Source organism: Pseudonaja textilis, chromosome 1 (genome assembly GCF_049901715.1).
Source record: "Pseudonaja textilis isolate UNSWEBS1 chromosome 1, rPseTex1.2, whole genome shotgun sequence".
In the NCBI taxonomy this organism is placed as follows: Eukaryota; Metazoa; Chordata; class Lepidosauria; order Squamata; family Elapidae; genus Pseudonaja; species Pseudonaja textilis.
This window is the reverse complement of record NC_141990.1, coordinates 149,880,260-149,901,474: the sequence shown is the minus strand read 5'-3', so window position 1 is coordinate 149,901,474 and position 21,215 is coordinate 149,880,260. Positions and strand designations below refer to the sequence as shown.

Here is a 21,215-nt window from a genome sequence, read left to right as displayed (position 1 = left end):
TCTCCAGAACAAAATGCTTAGCCGATGAACAACACCAAAAAACCGAACTACACACTCTCACCAACGTACTCAAAGCCAATGGATTCCAAAGAAAGAAGATTACCCACCTAATCCAAAAAGAAGCCCCAACCAAAATCCAAGACAGAGAACAAGAAAACGGAAAAGCCCTCCTCCCATATATAAAAGGCACTACAGACAAAATTAGCAAGATCCTCCAAAAACACAACATCAAAACAGCATTCTGCACAAACAAAAAAATATCCACCATCCTAAGAAACCCCAAAGACAAAATCGAATTAGAAAACCAAGGAGTATACGAAATCCCTGCACAGCCTGCCCTAACACATACATTGGACAAACTAACAGAAGAATAAGCGCACGCATTGAAGAACATAAGAACTCAATCAAAAAGAAGAAACGACCTCTTCCCTGGTCCAACACCTCAAAGCCACAGGACATGAAATTGATTTTAAAAATACCAGAACTATCGCCAAAACCGAACACTTCAACAGCAGAATAATCAGAGAAGCCATAGAGATAGAAAAACGCCCACACAGCATGAACAAACGAGATGACACCTCCCGCCTTCCAGCCATTTGGAAACCCGCCCTCATGAACAGACAGTACCTAACATGAAGAAGGACACTGGACCCACACCCATGAGAGCCACACAAGATGCCACCACCACACTTCCATGTAGAAAACAGACTCCCACCCATTCAGAAAATGAGAAACGACCATGGACCAGAAGCTGCACTGCAGCTGCATCACTACCCACTTCAAACCCCTCTGAGCCATACATGAAGCAAACCAACACCCACTATGAAGATGCAGCAGGACCACGAACTAGAAGCCAAACAGCAAGATCACAACTCTCCAGCTCAAATCCCCCAGCAACTAAAACTAACCTGAGCACAACCAAGCCCCTCCTGAACAGAACACGCCTCCAACCAATCAGAACACGGCTAACCCCCAACCAATCAGAACACAGCCAAACCCCTACCAATGAGAACACACCCCCACCCAATCAGAACACAGCCAAGCCCCCACCCAATCAAGTTCCACCCCCACTGGCAGTTAAAAGGAGGAAGCAGCTGCAATCTCCATTACTCTGAGAAGCACAGAGCTGGAGACAGAAGCCTGAAGATGATGAATGAGACTTCATCGAAACGTTGCCTAGATACTTCAAATCTTACGTGGGAGAAAACCCGAACAACCAAAGATCTACATATATATATATATATATACACACACACATACACACATACATACATACATATATACATATATATAAAACCAGAAGAAAACACATACTAACCACTACCTCAATGCCCAATCCCACCACCACCCAGCACAGATAAACTCCGTGTCTAAAACACTAATTACTAGAACCAAACGCCTGGCAGACAAGACACACATAAAGACTGAACTATGCACCCTGACTAAAGTACTGACAGCCAATGGCTTCCACAAAAGCAAAATCACTGGCTTGATCCACAAAAACACACTGAGACATAATAGAGACCCAGAAGATGAACAGACCTATGGAACAGCTGTCCTGCCCTACATAAGAGGTACTACAGACAAAATTAGTAAGATACTACATAGACATCACATCAAGACTGCCTTCAAAACAGACAGAAAAATAGCAGCCATCCTTAGAAACACCAAAGATAAAATTGACCTGGAAAACCAAGGCATATACGAAGTCCCCTGTGCATCATGCCCGGCCACATACATTGGACAGACCAATAGAAGAATAAGTACCCACCTGGATGAACAGAAAAATGCAGTCAAAAAGCTGGAACACACTTCCTCACTAGTCCAACACATGGAAGCCACAGGTCATAGCATCAACTTCAATGGCACCAAAACCCTAGCCACCATAGAGAACCCCAGCCACAGAATCATCAGAGAAGCCATAGAGATTCAAAAAAGACCAGAAAGCATGAATAGAAGAGATGATTCCACCAGACTGTCAATCATTTGGAAGCCTGCACTCACAAACAAAAAAATCTCCACACCACAAGCCAGGCAAACACCTGGGCACAGACAGACCCCCCCTAATACCTCCAGCTCAAACACACCCCAACCAGGCACCCAGATGAAACCTAGCTTCCTAACTAATGATAGCCGTCCATTTACCCAGAGCCAAGCTGCAGTAAAGGCCTCCAATAAAGTAACACAATTTTGCCAGCCAATCAAGATACAAAAAGAGCCACAAAACAGACAGAAGATATTAGAAACACCAATCAAGCAGAACACAGCAAACTCTAAGACCAATAAACACAGACTCCCAACCAATCAGGATGAAGAAAAAACCATTCTGGCACAGCAATAGGCTGCCCCAAATTTAAATCTGAAACCACTATAAAAGCCTGACTCACAGATGAACACTATACAGAAGCCTGATGATGGCAGATGAGATTCTGCCGAAACGTTGCTACAAGTTTAAAAGCACAACTACAATGACGTGGGAAAATACCCGAACAAAGCCGAATGCCATACATGTAAGTACCCGCGAAAACTTAAGGAAACACACACACACACACACACACACAATACCTGTAGATATAATTACATTTTTGGTGCCCTACAGTTAGTCCTCAACTAACAATCATTTGTTTAGTGATTGCTCAAAGTTACAATGGCACTGAAAAAACTGACTTAAGTCCTTGCACTTAAGAGCGTTGCACCATCCCCACAGTCATGTGATCAAAATTTGGATGCTTGGCAACCAGCATGCAATTATGATGGTTGTGGTGTCCCAGGGTCAGGTGTTCATCATCATTTGTGACATTCTCAGCCGGCTTCTGTCATGCAAAGCCAATGGGGGAAGCCTGATTTGCTTAACAACTGTATGCTTAAAACTTAACAATGCTGATTTGCCTTCCAGGTAGTGGTCAAAATTTAAGATGGCAGTATGCCAGAAGAGAAACTATACTTAGTGCTGGAGATTTCTTTCATATAGGATAACAGCCTTCGACTGAGGAGGCAAAGTTGGAGTTTCAGGCTTGCCTTGAGTGCCGTCTACATTTCTGAACACTGCAGTCTAGTGTTTTTGAAGCTGTTTCAGCAGACTTGGATGAACTCACTGATACTGTGACATCTGTTTTTGTGAAAACATGTGTGCCGACCAAGAGTTTCATCATATACAGTAATAATAAACCTTAGTTCACAGCTAAGCTCAAGTAGCTACGTCGCGCCAAAGAGGAAGCCTACAGGAACGGAGACATGATGCTGTGCAATCAGGCCAGGAATATATTAACAAGGAAGATCAGGGTAGCAAGAAATATATACTCTGAAAAGCTGAGGAATCAGTTTTTAGCAAATGAACCAACAAATGTGTGGAAAAGCCTGAAGAATATCATTGCCTAGAGCAGATTTCTGTCCTTTACTGGAGAAAATCAGCAACTGGCAGAAGACTTATACGTGTTCTAGTGTAGGTTTGAGAGGAAATCACTGTCAGCTATCATTACCCTCCCCATTTCTGAAAGACCAACAGTAGCCAAATCTCCTTCACCTATCTCTATCCTTCTGGGCCTGCCTCCACTGGTGATCCTAAAAAAAGATGCAAGAGGTCTGTTTCACAGACAAAAGATTGGAAAAGCATCAGGCCAAGATGGAGTAACTCCTTCTTACTTGAAAAGTCTGTGCTGATCAACTGGCCCCCATCTTCACGCACATCTTTAATAAATCACTAGAGATGCATTATGTTCCTTCTTCCTTCAAGTGCTCTACTATCATTCCAGTTCCCAAGAAACCCTCCATCAAGGAGTTGAATGACTATAGACAGGTTTGCTCTGACATCTGTAGTTATGAAAACCTTTGAAAAGTAGTGCTGACCCACTTGAAAATCATCCTGGATCTGCTGTTAGACCCTTTAGAGTTTGCCTACCATGCAAATAGATCGGCAGCTGATGCTGTCAATATGGCACTGCACTATATCTTGCATGGATCCTTTTTGTAGACTTGAGCCTGGCATTCAATACCATCATTCCAGAAATTTTTCACTCTAAACTGAATGGCATTCCTGTCCATTCTTGTTAGGTGGGATTATAAGCTTTCTGGCAGATAGAAAGCAACAGGTGAAGCTAGGAAAATCACATTGGATACCAGAGCAAGTAGCACAGGGCTGTTCTCTGCTACTCTTTTCTCTCAGTACCAACAACTGCATCTCTAAGGATCCCTCTGTTAAAATACCGAAACTTGCAGATGACACAACAATCATTGGTCTCATTTGAGATGGTGATGAGTCTGCATATAGACAGAGGTTGAACAACTCATCCTGTGGTGCAGCTGGAACAATCTGGAGCTGAACACGCTTAAGACCTGTAGAGGTGAGATGGATTTTAGGAGGAGCCCATTTATTCTACCATCTCTTACTATACTAGATAACACAGTATCAACAGTAGAGTCCTTCAGGTTTTGGGGTTTTATAACCTCCCAGCATTTGAAATGGACACCTAACATTAGAATCGTCATTAAAAAGGCGTAACAAAGAATGTTTTTCCTGTGTCAACTCAGAAAGTTCAGGCTGCCCCAGGAGCTGTTGATGCAGTTGTACAGAGGAATTATTGACTCTTGTCATTTATACTTCTGTAACTGTCTGATTTGTACAGCAACCAAACAGGACAAATATAGACAATACAATGGGTACTAAGGACTGCAGAAAAAAATAACTGCAACCAGCCTGCCTTCCATTGAGGACCAATATATTGCATGGGCCAGAAGAAGGGCTGAGAAAATATCTACAGCCCTTTTACATCCTGGACATAAGCTCATTCAACTCCTCCCCTTGGGATGCCACTGCAGTGCATTGCATGCCAAAACGACTAGATAGTTTTCCCCTCACGCCATCGCTCTGCTGCACACCTAATTCCCACAGTACTCTCTTAAGTATAAATTATATTTACCCATGTAGATGGCTGTATTACTATTATCCTTCTCATCTTTTCTACTACCCCATTTTATTGGTATTATTATAATTATTAATACTCTGTTGTTTAGCATGCTTCTGCACTGGAGACAAATTCCTTATGTATATAATGATAGTTGGCCAAATAAAGTATTCTACTCTATTCCACTATGGTTAGATTTAAAGTATGAATTGGACTTTTATGCATAAAGGGCTTAATGAATATTTTCTGAAGTAGGAACATATACATCTTTGTTTTACATGAGCTGAACTACTGATCCAGCTAGTGCATTGATTTGTGTCAGCTGGAATAGGGCCTTTCTGGGCCTTCCAGAACTTCACCAGATAGTCTTTAAACTGCAGGTTCCAGTAAATGAACCTTTGAAATATGATATAAATATCAAGCATATAACCAGTATAGTTGCCTATAATTTGAAATGGATGATCATATGTCCTTTTCCTTTTCAATGCTGGAGGGTTATTTTAATTTGGGAGGGTAGGGTATTGTCCATCAGTAACTTGGAGCAGAAACTTGTCATAAAATACAATTTCATTAGGGAAGATAAAATTGAAAATCAGATATTAGTGAAATGACATAGAATTTTATTCCACATAAAGATATGTGGATTTTCCATTTTAGTTTTTCATACATATCATGTTTTAAAGAAAATAACCTCAGAGAGTTAAGGCTACGTTATTTAAGCTGCTAAGACAGATATTACACTGATATGCAGATTCTGACTTTCAAAATCGTTAAGGTCAAGTCTGCATTGAAGACTCATCCTCAAATGCAAATATTAAATCAAATATTCAAGCCTAAGGATAGATTTACTTTTCAGATTAACAGGCATAAAATAAAGAAAGGTAGCAAGCCCATTTCATAAAGAAAATTCAGTGGCTGAAAAATGTGAGAAGTGTTAAAAAATAACTAATTATATAGGAAAAAGGGATGTTCTTGTGTAATCTGGTCTTCTATGTATTTTAAGGGACCAGACATAGACATATATGCATGTGCGTGCATACACACACACACACATACCAGATAGAAAAGTTTTAAAAGTGTAAGTCACTGCTTCAATAATGCTAGGATATAAAGTATTTCTAAGTGGAAATATGTTCATATTTTTCCATTCTGGCTCTTGAAAAAAGTATTTGTTGTTAAAATATATTAACTTTCACTTCATTGAGGAGGAGCAAAAGATCATACTGTAGTCAAACCAATTTTGACTTTTATACACACATCTTTGAATATAGAAAAACCAGGCATTTATATGAATTGTGTCCTTCTCTCTCTCTTCACTTAAATGCTCATTTATTATCAGAAGAATAATATCTGGGAGGCATTTTAGTCTAAAAAAAAGTAGGATGCTTCCAAGGTCAACCAATGGATTAAAATCTGACTTTTCCCAATGTTTTTCTGATATACTATATGTAATCCAAATATGTGCTTGGATATCATAAGGAACAACTATCAGTGGAGAACAAATTTGTTTTAGTAGAATGCAATATCCTTCACCAGTCAGATAAATATAATGCATGTCACCAATCTAGTCCTTTGCTTCTCCATTTTGTAGCAGAATTATATGATAATTGCTCTCCTTTTGTTCATTTATAGAGGACAGGTTCATCATTGCTGCTCTTATTTAGGAGGTATTAAACATCATCCCAGCTATACTAATCAAACATATAAGGATGAAATATATCCTGTCTCTCAAAAAAAGGAAGAGATAAATGATTAAATGTGCTTTACTACAAGGCAACCTTAGAAAGCCATACTGACCATGTTTGAATATGACAGTTCACCTAGTTAATTCAAGGATTGGACTATAAAAAGCACATCTATAGCTTCCTAAATAATTTTATTTTTGTTGTTTATTTATTTACAAATAGTTAAACCTTTTGCAATAAACGGTTAACATCCCCACCATCTTCACTTCTTTCTCTTCAGTCTAACTTTTTCTTTTCATCCTAGATTAAGAAAGGCAGCCTGCTGAAACATAAACACAAGCCAAGCTTTGAAAATAATGGGTATGGCAAGGCTGAAAGTTAAGCAGGGTTATAGAAATTTCTCCAGAGACCCAGTTAGTCTGGTGATTAAGGCACAAAGCAAGAGACTAGGAGATTGTGAGATCCAATTGCACCATAGGCATGAAAGCTGACTGGGTGACCTTGGGCCAGTCACTCTCTCAGTCCACAATATGAGGTTCAAGCAACAAGCAGATTGCGCAGTTCTTGTCATAATCAATGGACAAACACCTACGTAATCCTTCCCCCAAAACAGACTGTGCACTTGTGGGAAAATGCTATGAAGAAAAAAAAAAACCAACCGTTTCTTCAGCTAAGTCTTGAATTTCTAATGGGTCATAGAACTAAGCCCTGGACAGAGCATGACTAATTTACCTGAATTTCAAATGGGAGAAGTTGGTTCTTATGAACAAGACAGATTAATTGCATTTTATTTTAAGTACCTTGTGAAAAATGACTGCAATAATTCCACAGGGAAAGAAATCAACCAGACATCCCAAATCATAGGTAATGTTGTGCACAGAAGCTGATGCATGATTACAGTATTCTTCTGCTTCATAAACTGAGAAAAAAATGGATTACAGATTGAAGGACCATACAAATCTAGGATGAAATTCTTGAGTTTTAACTCCAAAATGCTTTTATATTTTTTTCCCAAGATTTCATGTCAAGGTTTAGATTGAGATGAACTCCAGTTTATACAGATTTATAGGCAGTTTACATGTTCATTGGTGCAAACAGTGTGGGTGGTTAGTGGGTACTTTGCTGGTCCTTACTGTTGTGGGTGATATATAGGTGGCTGCTCCAGCACACACACACACACACACACACACACACAAAGCTTAAATACATTTACAAGAGGACAGCAAAAACAAGCAAAAATTTGCACGCCACATTAAAGGATGCTTAATTGGAAAATAATAAAAATAATTTGGAAAAATAAAAACTGAAAAATAGTAATTTAAATAGAAATAGGCTGCCTCTTGACAGCGTGGTACCCTAGGACCATGATGGCGGACCTATGGCACGTGTGCCACAGGTGACACGCAGAGCCATTTGTGCCGGCATGCGAGCTGCAGGTAAACTTACCTCACTGCACATGCATGTGCCTCACAGCTGATTTTCGGCCTTTTTCGGCATCCCAGAGGCTTCAGGAAGGCTTCTGTGGGCTTCTGCAGGCTTTTCAGGATGAAAACTAGGCCCGTTTTCCTGTTTTTCCAGAAATACCGAAAGTGATGAAACGGGCCTACTTTTCAGCCTGAAAGCCTGCAGAGAGCCCGCAGAAGCCTTCCTGAAGCCTCTGGGATGCCGAAAATCAGTTGTGAGGTGCAGTGCAGGTAAGGGGTGGGTGGGGATTGTGTGTGCATGTGTAGAGGGTGTAGGGGGGTACACATTGCCTTCTGGTTGCTGGCATGCGAGCACGAGTGTGCAAGCATGCACACAATTGTTGGCAAGGAGCCCAAAAAGGTTAGCCACCACGGTCCTAGGATTTCTATGAGTCTCTCAATGAACCCAGACACTACCTAGTGAAAAAGCTGCCAAGCTTGTGCTCTTACTTCTCAGTATTCTTTATCTCCATACCAAAATTAGATCAGGTAGAATCCAAGAGAGGAGAGCCCTTTCCATTAAACTGGAAACAGATCCTACTTCACATGACAAAGGAATTCTGATGAGCAGAGGAAGCGGGTGGGGGGGGGGAGTTTCTCCATATTATAAAATCACCAGAGGAAATAAACATTATTTCAGCTTGGAAAAAAAGAGTGGAAGATGTAGGAAAAAAAAGGCTTCATTATAATACCTGCAAATGCTAAAGCAATCTTCTTTTCTATGAGAGAAAGATAATTAAGGTATTCTTGCCTTGACAGCACAGAACTGATATAACACCACCTCCGAGGTGGGAATGAATTACTCATTGTTCAGTTTTCTAGGCCAGTTTTTCTTTTGTCTGAAGGATTATTTCCTTAATTTGTATTTAAATTTCTAAATCGCTCAGTGGGGTGTTCAGTAAAACAGAAAGAAGCAATGTTTTGAAAGCATGAGGACATATCTGATGTTTGGGAGTGGGAGGTGGGAGATGAAGGCTTCAGAGGACAGGTTGAAGATAAGAAGTAAGTATTACTGCTGTGGGCAGTTCCAACAATAATTATTTATTTGTTTATTTGTTTGTTTGTTTGTTTATATATTTATTTAGGCGGGCTTAGGAGGAACCCCTGGGGTTTTTCTACTCTTTAAAAGAGTCAAAACCTGGCAATTTTGGTTAGGGTCATGTTTAAGAGGCACAGAAAGTTGACTTGGGAATTGTAAACGGCCTCAGTTGTCCCCTCAGTGATATATTCATATAAAGATCGCAAAACAATTCTTAAAAAAATACACAACAATATTCCACCTCATGATAAACAAGAAGAAATCTTAACTCTCAGCAAACACTTTGCAGGATAGCTGCACAGATCTCTTAAATATAGGGGGAGCCTGATTGATTTTTGGCATTAAAATTTGGAATTTGGGGAGGATATTCCAAATCATTCCATGGTATTATTATAATTTGTATAATTTGTAAGTCATCTGGAGGTGACGGTGTATGAGTTGAACGGCATATGAATTTGTTCAATATATAAATTGTTATTATTTAATGTTATGATGAGAACATGACAGAAGAGAAAATAAACAAATTATTCAAAATAACTAATTAATCTTGATGTTTAGTATATATGGTGGCTCCTAAAGTAACATTTCATTGGTAAGTTTTGGGCACTCTCAGCACTCTCTTACAACTGTCCTAGAAAATGTTACAGGTATTATTTGATAGTGCTTTATCCAGTAAAGTACCTAGTACTTTTCAATTGTTAGCAAAGAATAAACACACACAGATACATACACACTGCATGTGACAATTGGCCATCATAAAAGAAATTGGCTTTGTGAATCGTCCATAATCAATTGTAGAAAACATGATCCACATGAAGAGATGCTCTTAATATTTTATCTTAACATTTTATGTTCTATGCTTGTTCACAGTACCGCTACTATAAAATAGCTGGTTTTTTAAAAAAATCATGTTAAATAAATACAAAAGCAACCCCCTCCCATATCTTGACTACATTATGGAAGATAAATGGGAGTTGCCACATTAGTTACTCTAATATTTAATGAGTGGCAGTTTCTCATTATCTGTGGAATGAGTTTTAAATAGCTTCTCCATCAGGCTCTAGAAAAATCACTGTATTCCTAATGGAAACATATGAAAGAAAATAGGACAAATGAGTCACCAGAAAATGATAGAGTGCACAAAAGTGGCAAAATATGGAAGAATAACACATGACATTATCTTACTCATTATGCATATCTAATTTGGAAAGCAATAACTAGAAATTTTGATTTAGCAATGAATTTTAGATCAAGATATTAAAGATGATAGTGCAGAGTGATAAATATGCTCTACACAAAAAACAAATAAAAACATTAAGTCTATGTTCTGAATAAATGGCTAGATATTTTGGGAGAGCCCAAAGTAAAATCTTGATTTCATTGTGTAAATACTAGTGATAACATACAATACATGATGAGCGGCAAGGAACAATCAAGAGGCATCACAAAACTTAATAGTAGCAGGAGAAAATTTCATTGATGAAAGCAGAAAATAAAAAAGAAAGAAGGAAATTTTTCACTCTTAACTCTGGCAGCATTGATCACATGGAAAACCAGGCATTCAATGAATGTTTGCCCTAAGTTCTGGTAGCCAGAAGGACAAGGCAGACCAGAGGGGTTGTCCTCCTCCTTCCTTTTCCATTAGAATTTTACAGGTTGCAACTTCTGCTTCATTTTATTCTCGGTTGTTCCTATTTTATGTGCCATAGTGAGTTGCCTGAGTAAGCAGTAGCGGTTACTTATGTCATCTCCTGGAAGATGGTTTTGATGTCACCACCTACCCATCTCACCAACCTGACATCATCTCCATTTGAATACAGAATAGAGAGCAGCCACAAAGCATAATTTTGTTCCTCCTCTCAGGCTAGGGAATTTGGAAGAGCTGCCGTAACATAAGTGTTAGGCTAGTTAGTATATTATCTTGGCAAGCCTTGAAGTTGTAAAGTAAATACAGTTAGATATCCTCCCCTGGCTCACCAGACCAGAAGTATAAAAACAAAGAGTAATAACTCCAGTTCATTTTAAGAAAGAATCCTTCTTCTTGCAAGTTTGGAGTGCTTACAAGTTGTGCAGTAGTTGTTTCAGTTTGGGTATTATTATCCTGTGCTTAATTAGTTTGCCTGCTGCTATCTTGGCAACAAATTCCCCAAGACAAAAAGCAAAAAAAAAACAACAACCCTGAAAAGCTATCTTGATTTCTGGAACTCATTATATTGTCTTAGAGGAATAAGAATCTTTGAATATGACTCATAAAGCTACAGATATGCAAGTTCTTTTCTTTCAGACATAGACGTGAATGTCCCTTAGCTGTGTAAAGTTGTATGGTTTCCTGGACTGAATCCTTTAGTTACTAACAAGGATGGGGAGCTTTACCTAAGAAGCCTCATTCATTCATTCATTCATTCATTCATTCATTCATTCTCTATAACTGTCCAACTCAACCAAGTGATTCTGGGAGGCTTACACTTCTAAAATTCTAAAACAATTAAAACAATTTAAAAGATGTTAAAACACTAAAATAAAAAAATAAGTAAAAAAAATAGCACCAGCACCAACTAATAGTTAAGCCAAGTAACAGGGCCCTTCACACATTCTCAGCCCCAGGCCTGGATACATAGCCAATTTGGATTATTCATTTGGATTACTTAAAGTCTTCACAACTTCTCTAACTATCAAAAACTTAGGTAAATGTTCAAAATCAGCATTTTCTTCAATATGTGCCTCTAATTACTGAGCACTTCACACAGAGCTACTTGAAAAGACTTCAACATCCATTGAAAGAATATTAGCCACTGCCGAGTACATCTACCATATTTTCCTTCAAAAATAAAGGAATGCTTTCAAGTTTTTGTTTTGTTTTCTTTGTACTTTATTTGAATTATTTCTCCTAAAGATTTCAAATAACCAAATAACTGAATTATTTAAGAATTTTAGAATCTATTCAGACCTGCAATGTATCTTAGAAAGCTTAGCACCCCTCTGAAATTATACAGTTAAAGACTAGTTGAAACAAACACAGGGTTTAAATAAAACATATTTTCCCTTATACCTTCTTAATTTCAACAATATATAGGAAAGCAGAAATATTTTCTATACGTTTTCCCCATAGGAACCTAAGCTTCATGAACACCTGGAAATATAATAATTGGTACCTTAATTTTAAGATTAATTAACATATGATTTAATTTAGTTTACCTTCAAATGCACAATTACTTTTATTAAGTTGTAATGAATTAAAATTAGTATATTATGCAGAAGGGATACATAATGTGACAGATACTATTTTTTTCCCTTGTATAGTTAAATCAGGACATGGAGGAACTGATAATGAAGGTGACTGCTAATGTGATGCAAAAGCTTTCTCCTCGAGGTCATATATTTAAAAGAGCTATGGACAGTAATAATAAATGCCAGTTTTAAATCTGGAAAGAATCTGTATCAGCCATCCTCAGTCGTGTAAGTTGGGGTCACAACTCCCTGAATTTTCAGCCACTATGTTGTCATCCTTAACATATCTAGACAAAGGCAGATTAAGGTTGTCCTCTATAGTTTCATGCATGCAACATTTATATAAAATTCTTTTGACGCATAAAACAAGTGCTAGTAATTTCAACAGAACCTGGACTGTGCTGGAACATCCTGGTGAAGCTGTGTTTGGTTGAAGAACTGCAATCAGAAACTTATTTTTATTTTTGGATCCAAAACATTGTACAACTCTAATATTATCTGTCTCAAAAAAGGGTTATCTAATGTGTATTAAAACGTAGAAACAAATAGGTTATTTGCATGCATTAATTTGCATGGAGTGAGGATTACATTTCATTTTAAACTGTCATTACTCAGTTTGGGATATTTTTTAAATATGCAAGTTGATTATTCTTTGTGATATTCTACTTTAATCTGCATCTCACTTAAAAGAAAAAGATATGGCATTTTTAATAATCCATCAACAGTATGAAAGCTTATTTCAAAAAACCGATGATGTACAATTGTACATTTATGAGAATATTCAATCATAAACCTGTAATAATTTGAAAACTATTAGTAGTCGAGGGTGACTCATTTTAACTTCTAAATCTTGATAGGGTACTATATTATCATTGTTTATCAGAGCTTAAATTAATCTTAAATAAGTTCTTTTCTTAAGTTGGTCCTCATTTATTACTATTCTCTCTCTCTCTCTCTCTCTCTCTCTGTGTGTGTGTGTGTGTGTGTGTGTGTGTGTGTTTTCATACTGCAACTCACACAGCTGCATTTATTCATTAATAGCTAGCTTTGGGTTAAGTGTGTGCTGAAGAAAGCGCTTGAACCAGAATTGATCTGTTTGAGATGAGCCTGAATGGACTGGGAGAAATTACAGAGCAATTGGGATTTTCCTGCGAAAAGACAAATAAAGCAAAGCCAGATGGTAGATCTGAACATTACAAGACTAGTCTCAAGAGTAGGACAAAGAAACCGAACAAACTGCAGAGATTGCAAGGCATCATATATTGCTGGTGGAAGCAGTACACTGGCCTGGGAGAGAGGGAAACAATCTGAATAAGTATGAACTTATTTACAAACACTACCTCGTTTAAATATTTAATAGACATGAGGTGCCCCTGTTCAGATTCCATGTAACAATTAAGAAGGTGTAAAGTCATAGCAAGAATAGCAGCAACTCATAAATGGCAGAGTGGTATATACCATATTATTATTATTATTATTATTATTATTATTATTATTATTATTATTATTATTATTATTATTATTATTATTATTATTTCTTCTTCTTCTTCTTCTTCTTCTTCTTCTTCTTCTTCTTCTTCTTCTTCTTCTTCTTCTTCTTCTTCCTCCTCCTCCTCCTCCTCCTCCTCCTCCTCCTCCTCCTCCTCCTCCTCCTCCTCCTCCGTTATAAAGACTTCATCAGATTTGTTTCATTGTGGTATAAATGAAAATATAGAAATAATCAAAAACTGCTGGCTGCTCTTTGGATGATACTGAATCCAGAATTGGAATTGAATGACATCAAAAGTATCATTTTGTCCTAATAAGCCCAGGTTGTATGAATGATGCCATCATGGACAGGTAGTCCTCAATTTACAACAGTTCATTTAGTGAGTGTACAAAGTTACAACAGCACTGAAAAAAGTAACTTATAACCAATTTTCACACTTATGATCTTTGTAGCAGCCCCATGAACATGTGATAAAAATTCAGGCACATGGCAACTGGTTCATACTTATGACTGTTGCTATGTCCCAAGGTTGCAACCTTTTGCCAAGCAAAATCAACAGGGAAGTCAGATTTAAGTAATAATTGTGTTACTAACTTATCAACTGCAGTGATTCACTTAACAACTGTGGCAAGAACAGTCATAAAATGGGGCAAAACTCATTTAACAAATGCCTCGCTTAACAAAACAAAAAGTTTGGGCTCAATTGTGGTCGTAAGTCGAGAACTATCTGTACATATACAAAAGATACAAGTCTTTGGCTGCAAAACTACACTCTCCATCTCGTGGACTTTAACTCTCCTGAGGCTGTGTGTGTATCAAACTCTGATAATTTACTTATTGGGCAACTTATTAATGTGAAGGGTAGATAGAAACTATAAAAACATTGCTGAAGTGCAAGAAAACTTTAATTATGATTTCTGCCATTTTAACTTGTCAGCAGTTCTCCCTTGGAGTGGAACATGATGATGAGGCGTCTCTCTGTTATTTGTATAAACTGGAAAGTGTCCCAGTTGGAAAAATGCCATCTAAGGGTTTCCCCCACCCCTGTGAAATTACTTAGTCCATATTCCAAAGATGGATGGATCAAAGTAAGCAGATAGAGAAACGTTATAAAAACTATTTTGCTGATCAGTCTTTACCAACCAAGCTAGTCTTTTTCTGCTTCTTCTTCCAAGGAAGTCTTGCCAAGTTCAGGAAACAACTCTGTGCTTCAAAAAAACAGATAAGGAGCCTATAGTCTCTCCTTTTGAATGTAATTGTCCTTTCCATTCTTGGTATCAATTCAATTAAGCATTTGCTTTCCATGCTCAGTTTACTTGTATCTTGCCTCCTATTCCCATTGAAAGATTTATTGGATAGAACTTTGAGAGCAGGAGATGCTCCTCATTCTCACAAGCATGCTTTTGTTGATATGAATGCACAAATGTCCACCTCATGACCAGTTCCTCTGGCATCCTGAGAGGGGAGTTCTCTTCCTTCATCCAAGGTTGGTTCTAGGTGATATGATGGAAGCTCCAGTTCCAGCTCAATGTCTCTGTTTTGTGGGGTGCCACAGGACTCAGTTCTTCCCTTACTCTTATTTAACATCTCTACAAAACCACTGGGTGAGGTTATTTGCAGCACAGGACACGGCACGGTTAACTGTCAATAGTTTGTGGATAAAACTCAGCTATACACAGTACGTCTGCCCTGAACCATCAAAGTGGTGCTATTGAAGTGTTTACTCAGTGCATGGAGGCTATGTAGATCAAGTCCAGAAAGAATTGGTTTTGGCTCATCCCTGATGAGACTGAAAAGCTGTGGGTTTTAGGGCCTCTGGCACCTACCGACTGGATATCATCTAACTCTGGATGGAATTCCTGCTCCCCATAGAAGAACTGGTACACAATCTGGAGTTACCTTGCTCATGGGTCTTACTTGGGCTGGTGGTAGCGATGGCTAGGAAGACCTTTCCATAGTTATATCTTGTGCACTAGACTGAGAAGCATTACTCAGAATCATCCATGCCTAAGTAATCTCTCAATAGGACTAGTACATCACACTATCCTTAAATGGCATCCAGACATTTCAACTATTTAACTATTCCAAAACACAACAGCATATGCAGAATGCCATGATATGCCTATCTAACACTACTACATGAATAATACCGTCTCCCAAGTGGCTTCTAGGTGCAATTCAAGATGTGGGTTTTCCTCTTTAAAGCCCCACATGTCATGGGGCAAGGTCTTGTGCCATTACCTATCCCTCATGGTTTCTTTCGTTCTTTCTTACTTTATCTTGCAGAATGGGCATGCTCCAAGTTACCTGATGGGCCCCACAAAGGATGTTGTCAGCCCTACTATGTAGACCAAGCCAAGAAATCAGTTCTACATGAAGGTTAAAACTACGTTTATTACTACTGGTTAGAGCGACAGAATTTTGCAGGACTGTGCTTTTATTCTTCCCATCCCTTATACTTATGTGAATTCAGAAGGCGTCTAACTGAGCTTTGTGCACATGCCCTTTTCATGTTTTGGATTCAAACCACACTTTTCCACTTGTTGTTCTGGTAATGGATTGGGTCTATTACCTTCTTCACTTCTTACATGTGATTGAACTGTCATGACACCTTGTCTTTTGAAACAGCCTCCCCCTGAAATACAGGCAGCCCCTAACCTCACTGGTCATTCAAAAGGTTGCAAAACTGAGGCCTAGGTTGTTGATGGAACTCTGGTATGGATGTAATTTTGTTTGACATTGATAACAAACATATTAGGCAACTTGGCCCAATTTCTTTTGAGTTATATTGTCATTTTTTGATTAGGCTTGGTGTTCACTGCCCAGACCTCCTTGGGAAAATGGACAGCTCTACAAATGCAATAAATAAATATATTATACCACAAAATACATTAATTTTTCCACTGTGCTTGTTTGAATGCTATATGCTGATGCAGAAGGACCCTGCTTTGAATTATTCAAAGCTACAATTTTAAAAACTGTGTTCCATGCTCATTACTGATAGATCCAGAAGAATGAAAAGGAAGCATTACCAATTAATGCAGTGATGTCATGCAAGAGCAGTACGATTCTATAATTCATTCTTTGTTGAAAGATGAGCAACCCAAGAGGGTAAAACTCAGCTGGAAAAGATTAAATTAGGTATCAACTCTCTGTTATTTCAATTTGTCTTGTAACTCCTTGATTTTTAAGTATTAATGAAAGGCTAAAGCACTTCTAAAAACAACCTGCCTAGAAAAACTGCAGGTACTTATCCATGTCACCATTAGGAATCAAGACTACAAAGCAAAACAAACAAACAAACAGCAAACACACCAAAAAGACCAGAGTGCCCAGCACAGTCTGTCATAAATGAAGAGGATCTTCCCTCAGCTCTGCCTTGGATAGTCAATTTTGTTTTCTTTCCTTTTGAATCACACTGCAGCAGACAGATCAAATGTTGCTGTCATGGAAGCAAGCGTACATTTATGGATGTGAGCATTCCCACAGATATGTGTCTCGCCATTCCCTATGACCCACAAGATATTTTTTTATGGGAAATCTATAACTGCAGTTGAAAATGCATGCCATTGATCCCCGCCGGCAACTATGATGCCAAGTGGTTCATTAAAAAGGCTTTTCTAAAAGACATCCCAGAAGTACTTATCTGACATCTGGCCTTTAAAGCTTGAGCGTGGGTTTTCGTAGGCTTAACAGAAAATATTGCTTTTTAAAATCCCCTTTGAGGATTTGGTTTTTCTTAGCCAGTTTCGTGATCTGTACCTTTTTCCTTGCCCAGGTTCTCTCCTCCATCTGCTGGGCTGCTTGGAATTATAGATACTGCCTCATCTGTTTTGAAAAGAAAGGATAGATATTGAGATATAATTTGAATCCAATAATGATCGTAAATGGTTACACCTGCACTGAACGATATAGGTTATTCATTTCATTAGCTGAAATCCCCTTTTCTTTTCTTTCGTGGAACAATAATCAGAATGCGATTTGTAAACACATTCAGTTTCCATACATATTTAAATGGATACCAACATTTTGTATAACTGAATTTCAACTTCTACTTAAGAGTCATTCTACTTTATACTAACTTTGACTGAATATTTAGCTTTATCCATTTTTTTGGACTGTGAATAGTAGCAAACTCTTCCTCATTCTGTCCATTCTGTTATTTACTCACCTTTCTGGGTTTTTTTTTCCTTTCACAGAGGAAAAAGAGTTTGCAGAAAGTATTTTATGTTGCAATATAACTTTGCTCCTTCCTATAATAATCTTTGGTCTTAAAAGCCAACTTTTGCTGTTGCAATTTACAAAAGAAAACAGCCAATGTCTGAGATGGAGGAGGATATGAAGTTGTGTGGAACATTTACTCAGCCTCTAATTCTGTGTATGCATGTCTGTCTGTACTGTGACAGCATGTGAATATATGTGTGTGTATGTGTACATATATATGTATCTATGTGTAAACCTTCCAGGCAAAAGTATGTGAAAAATAACAACACTATAATAATAACAATGTGTAATCATTTGTTAAAGTCTTTGCTCACTGGGAAGAAACTAAATCTCAAACATAGATTTCATTAAAAACCCTCTAAGATAATTAATATTTTGAAAAATGGTATCATCTGACTAAATAGAATAATTGTAATGCTCAAAGAAAAGAGTAAAAGTGTTTTTTTGGTGATCGGATGTTCATGGTAACAGATTATATTGGGCGGATTAAAGAAATATGGCCCCTACAACAGTTAAGTGCCTCATATAAATGTTTCTTAAATGTTAGTAAAATATTCCTGGTTGGGGAGGAGAAAAGGCCCCAGTGAATCTTCCAAAGGATATCTACCTCACAGGGGCAGGTTCATCTAATATACAGTCCTATAGGAGGAGAAGGAGATCTGAGACAGAAACTCTGAATCTTCCTCTTACATTATACAACCTGAAGATAAAGCAGCCAAGAAAACAGATCTTAGACATATTGCCATACTTTCAATTCTCCCATATTTTAAAATGATGGATTTTTTTCTCAACTGCACTCTCAATGAAGCTAAAGTGTGTGACTGCACATGTGTGGATGCTGGCCAAGAAAACATTGAGGAACAATTAGAAAAGTCGGGTGGACAGAAAAAGCCCACCTGCCTCTGACTGTCTCAAGACAGCCTTGTGCTTGTGAATGAACAGCTGAACAATGGGAGCTGGTGGAATTATTTCGCAGAATGGGCGCAGCGTCTTGGACATAGTGCTTCTCCTCCAGACTGTAACAAGAGAACGGGATGAAGGGCATTTTGCTGTAATGTATATTCAACTCTTTAGAAACAGCCACAATGCACAATGCCACAATGCAGTATACACAGATCGAATGGCTGAATAATGTAGGATGGATAGCCTGGCTGCTTCGCTCTATTGCATTGAGTGATTAGGCCTCTACTGCTGTAGCTCCCAGGTATTAATAAAAGTTTTCCAACCTGATAGAAACAGTTTCCGTAAAGGATGAGTTGTGATACTTGAAGTAAATAAGTGCAAGCTACAGAATATAAGCCATTAACCCTGCTTTGGTCGGGTGAGTCAGGACAGGACATCTATGCTGTTTGAAGTACATGTAAATAAGCCAATCTGTAATGCAACACTCAGATTCGTATCTTAGAGGATAAGGACATTCATAGCAACATTTTTTATCCTTTTAATTATTTTGATAGTTTGGCTAAAGCCAGAGAATGAGAAAAGACCATCTCTTGCCTGCCTGCCCACCTGCCTCTATCTATCTATCTATCTATCTATCTATCTATCTATCTATCTATCTATCTATCTATCTATCTATCTTCTATCTATCATCTATCTATCTATCTATCTATCTATCTATCTATCTATCTATCTATCTATCTATCTATCTATCTATCTATCTATCTGATGTAAGGAAAGCAGAATAATTCCTTCTGACTATAGCATGACTTTTTTCTATTTCTCTTCAGTTTTAAAAATGCAGTTTCAATTGGAGATATACATTGTGCTCAGTTGGTTTTTTAAAAAAAATATGAGTTTCAACATTTATGTTGAAGTGTTGTATTTGCATACCCTGGCTCTTTCTTCCTCAAAAGCCAGTAATCCAATTTGTAACCACTGTGTAGAAAAGCAGTTATTCAGAAGCTAAATCAACAGAATAAATGCAGCACAGTGCAGGTTTATTCCCAGCCAAAGAGGTCCTTCATTTCTTCATGCTTATTTTCTACACATTCTTGCCTTCCTTTGATGTCTGAACTTTATACCTTGCTGCTATAAACACTTTCTACTGAAGAGGTTTATAGGATCTCTTCCACCTTAACAGAATGTGCTGTCAATTACTAACAGGAAACGCTACATTCCAGGGTTGGAAGGAATACATTCACTCATGATGAATAGTGCTCTTGGCTCCAATGGGAAAGCCGCACAAGCCCTGATTTAATCCTGTGGAAATGTACAAACCTTGTCAGTCGATAGCATCGACTCTGAATATTGCTCACCAAGATTTGGAGAGCCTGGGTGATAGAACACTTTAATAGATCTCAGCATAATACAAACCTTCTTCTTGGCTCTGAGGCTCCGGTTCATCATTGCTTGGCTTCACTTCTGTGCCATTCTCACCTGCCAGATAAATGACAGCCATAGAGGGTTATAAACCACATTTCTGATTGTTAAGCAGACAAACTCAGTAGGAACTGCAGCCAACGTAGCAGGTTGATGGCACTACAATATAACAAACCCAACAAGGAAAGCATAGGTAAGCCAAAAATAAAGTGCGATTGGATCACAGGATTGCATCCAAATATAGGCCTTTTTTAGAACTGATCTATTACTTGGGTCATCACTAACTTCAATCCTATTGATTCTGAGGTACTGTATGAGTAAACCAGATTTCTCCCATTTCTAAATAATGAATATTTAACATTCTTCTTCCCAGTATAATAGGGAATTGAGGATTCCATAACATTTGAGAGAGTTGTCTTCAATCCTGGAAAAGTTGCATAAGAGAGTCAAAATGCTTTCACAGCAATTAGGATTCTACAGTATGTAACATAATTTGCACGTGCATTTTAGGACCAATACTGTATATCTCAGCTACAAAAATCTAGAGGACCACAAGATGGTAGCATAAAAATAAGAGAGGCAGCTAGACTTTATTGCTGTTTAGTTGTTGTCTGGAATTCTATTGCCCAAATATAGTAGTTATCAGATTTTTATTTTTTTTATTTGGCTGAAGTTCAACAGGAATGTCTATGCATGACTGGAGGTATTGCAGTTTCCCTCAACTTTATTACTCACTTTAGGCTGCTTTGAAAGTTCCATAATTTTTCTAAGTTAAAGTGATGCATCCATAAAAGGTGTAAGTAGAAAATGAGTGAAAACAACTTGAAACACTGCTCTTAGGTCAAATCTCTATATCTTTGATTC

The 21,215-nt window shown here is 37.9% G+C and overlaps 1 protein-coding gene across 4 annotated transcripts in view; it reads right to left on the bottom strand.

Annotated features, from left to right (window-relative positions):
• Positions 1 to 21,215, bottom strand: part of MACROD2 (mono-ADP ribosylhydrolase 2) — a 1,143,457-nt gene that overhangs the window by 94,304 nt on the left and 1,027,938 nt on the right. For all 4 annotated transcript variants that reach the window (XM_087919277.1, XM_087919278.1, XM_026712814.2 and 1 more), the window contains 2 exons: positions 20,346 to 20,408; positions 17,568 to 17,633 (listed from right to left, as the gene is read on the bottom strand). In XM_087919277.1, the coding sequence (XP_087775403.1) occupies positions 17,568 to 17,633; positions 20,346 to 20,408 (129 nt within the window). The remainder of the gene's footprint in view (positions 1 to 17,567; positions 17,634 to 20,345; positions 20,409 to 21,215) is intronic.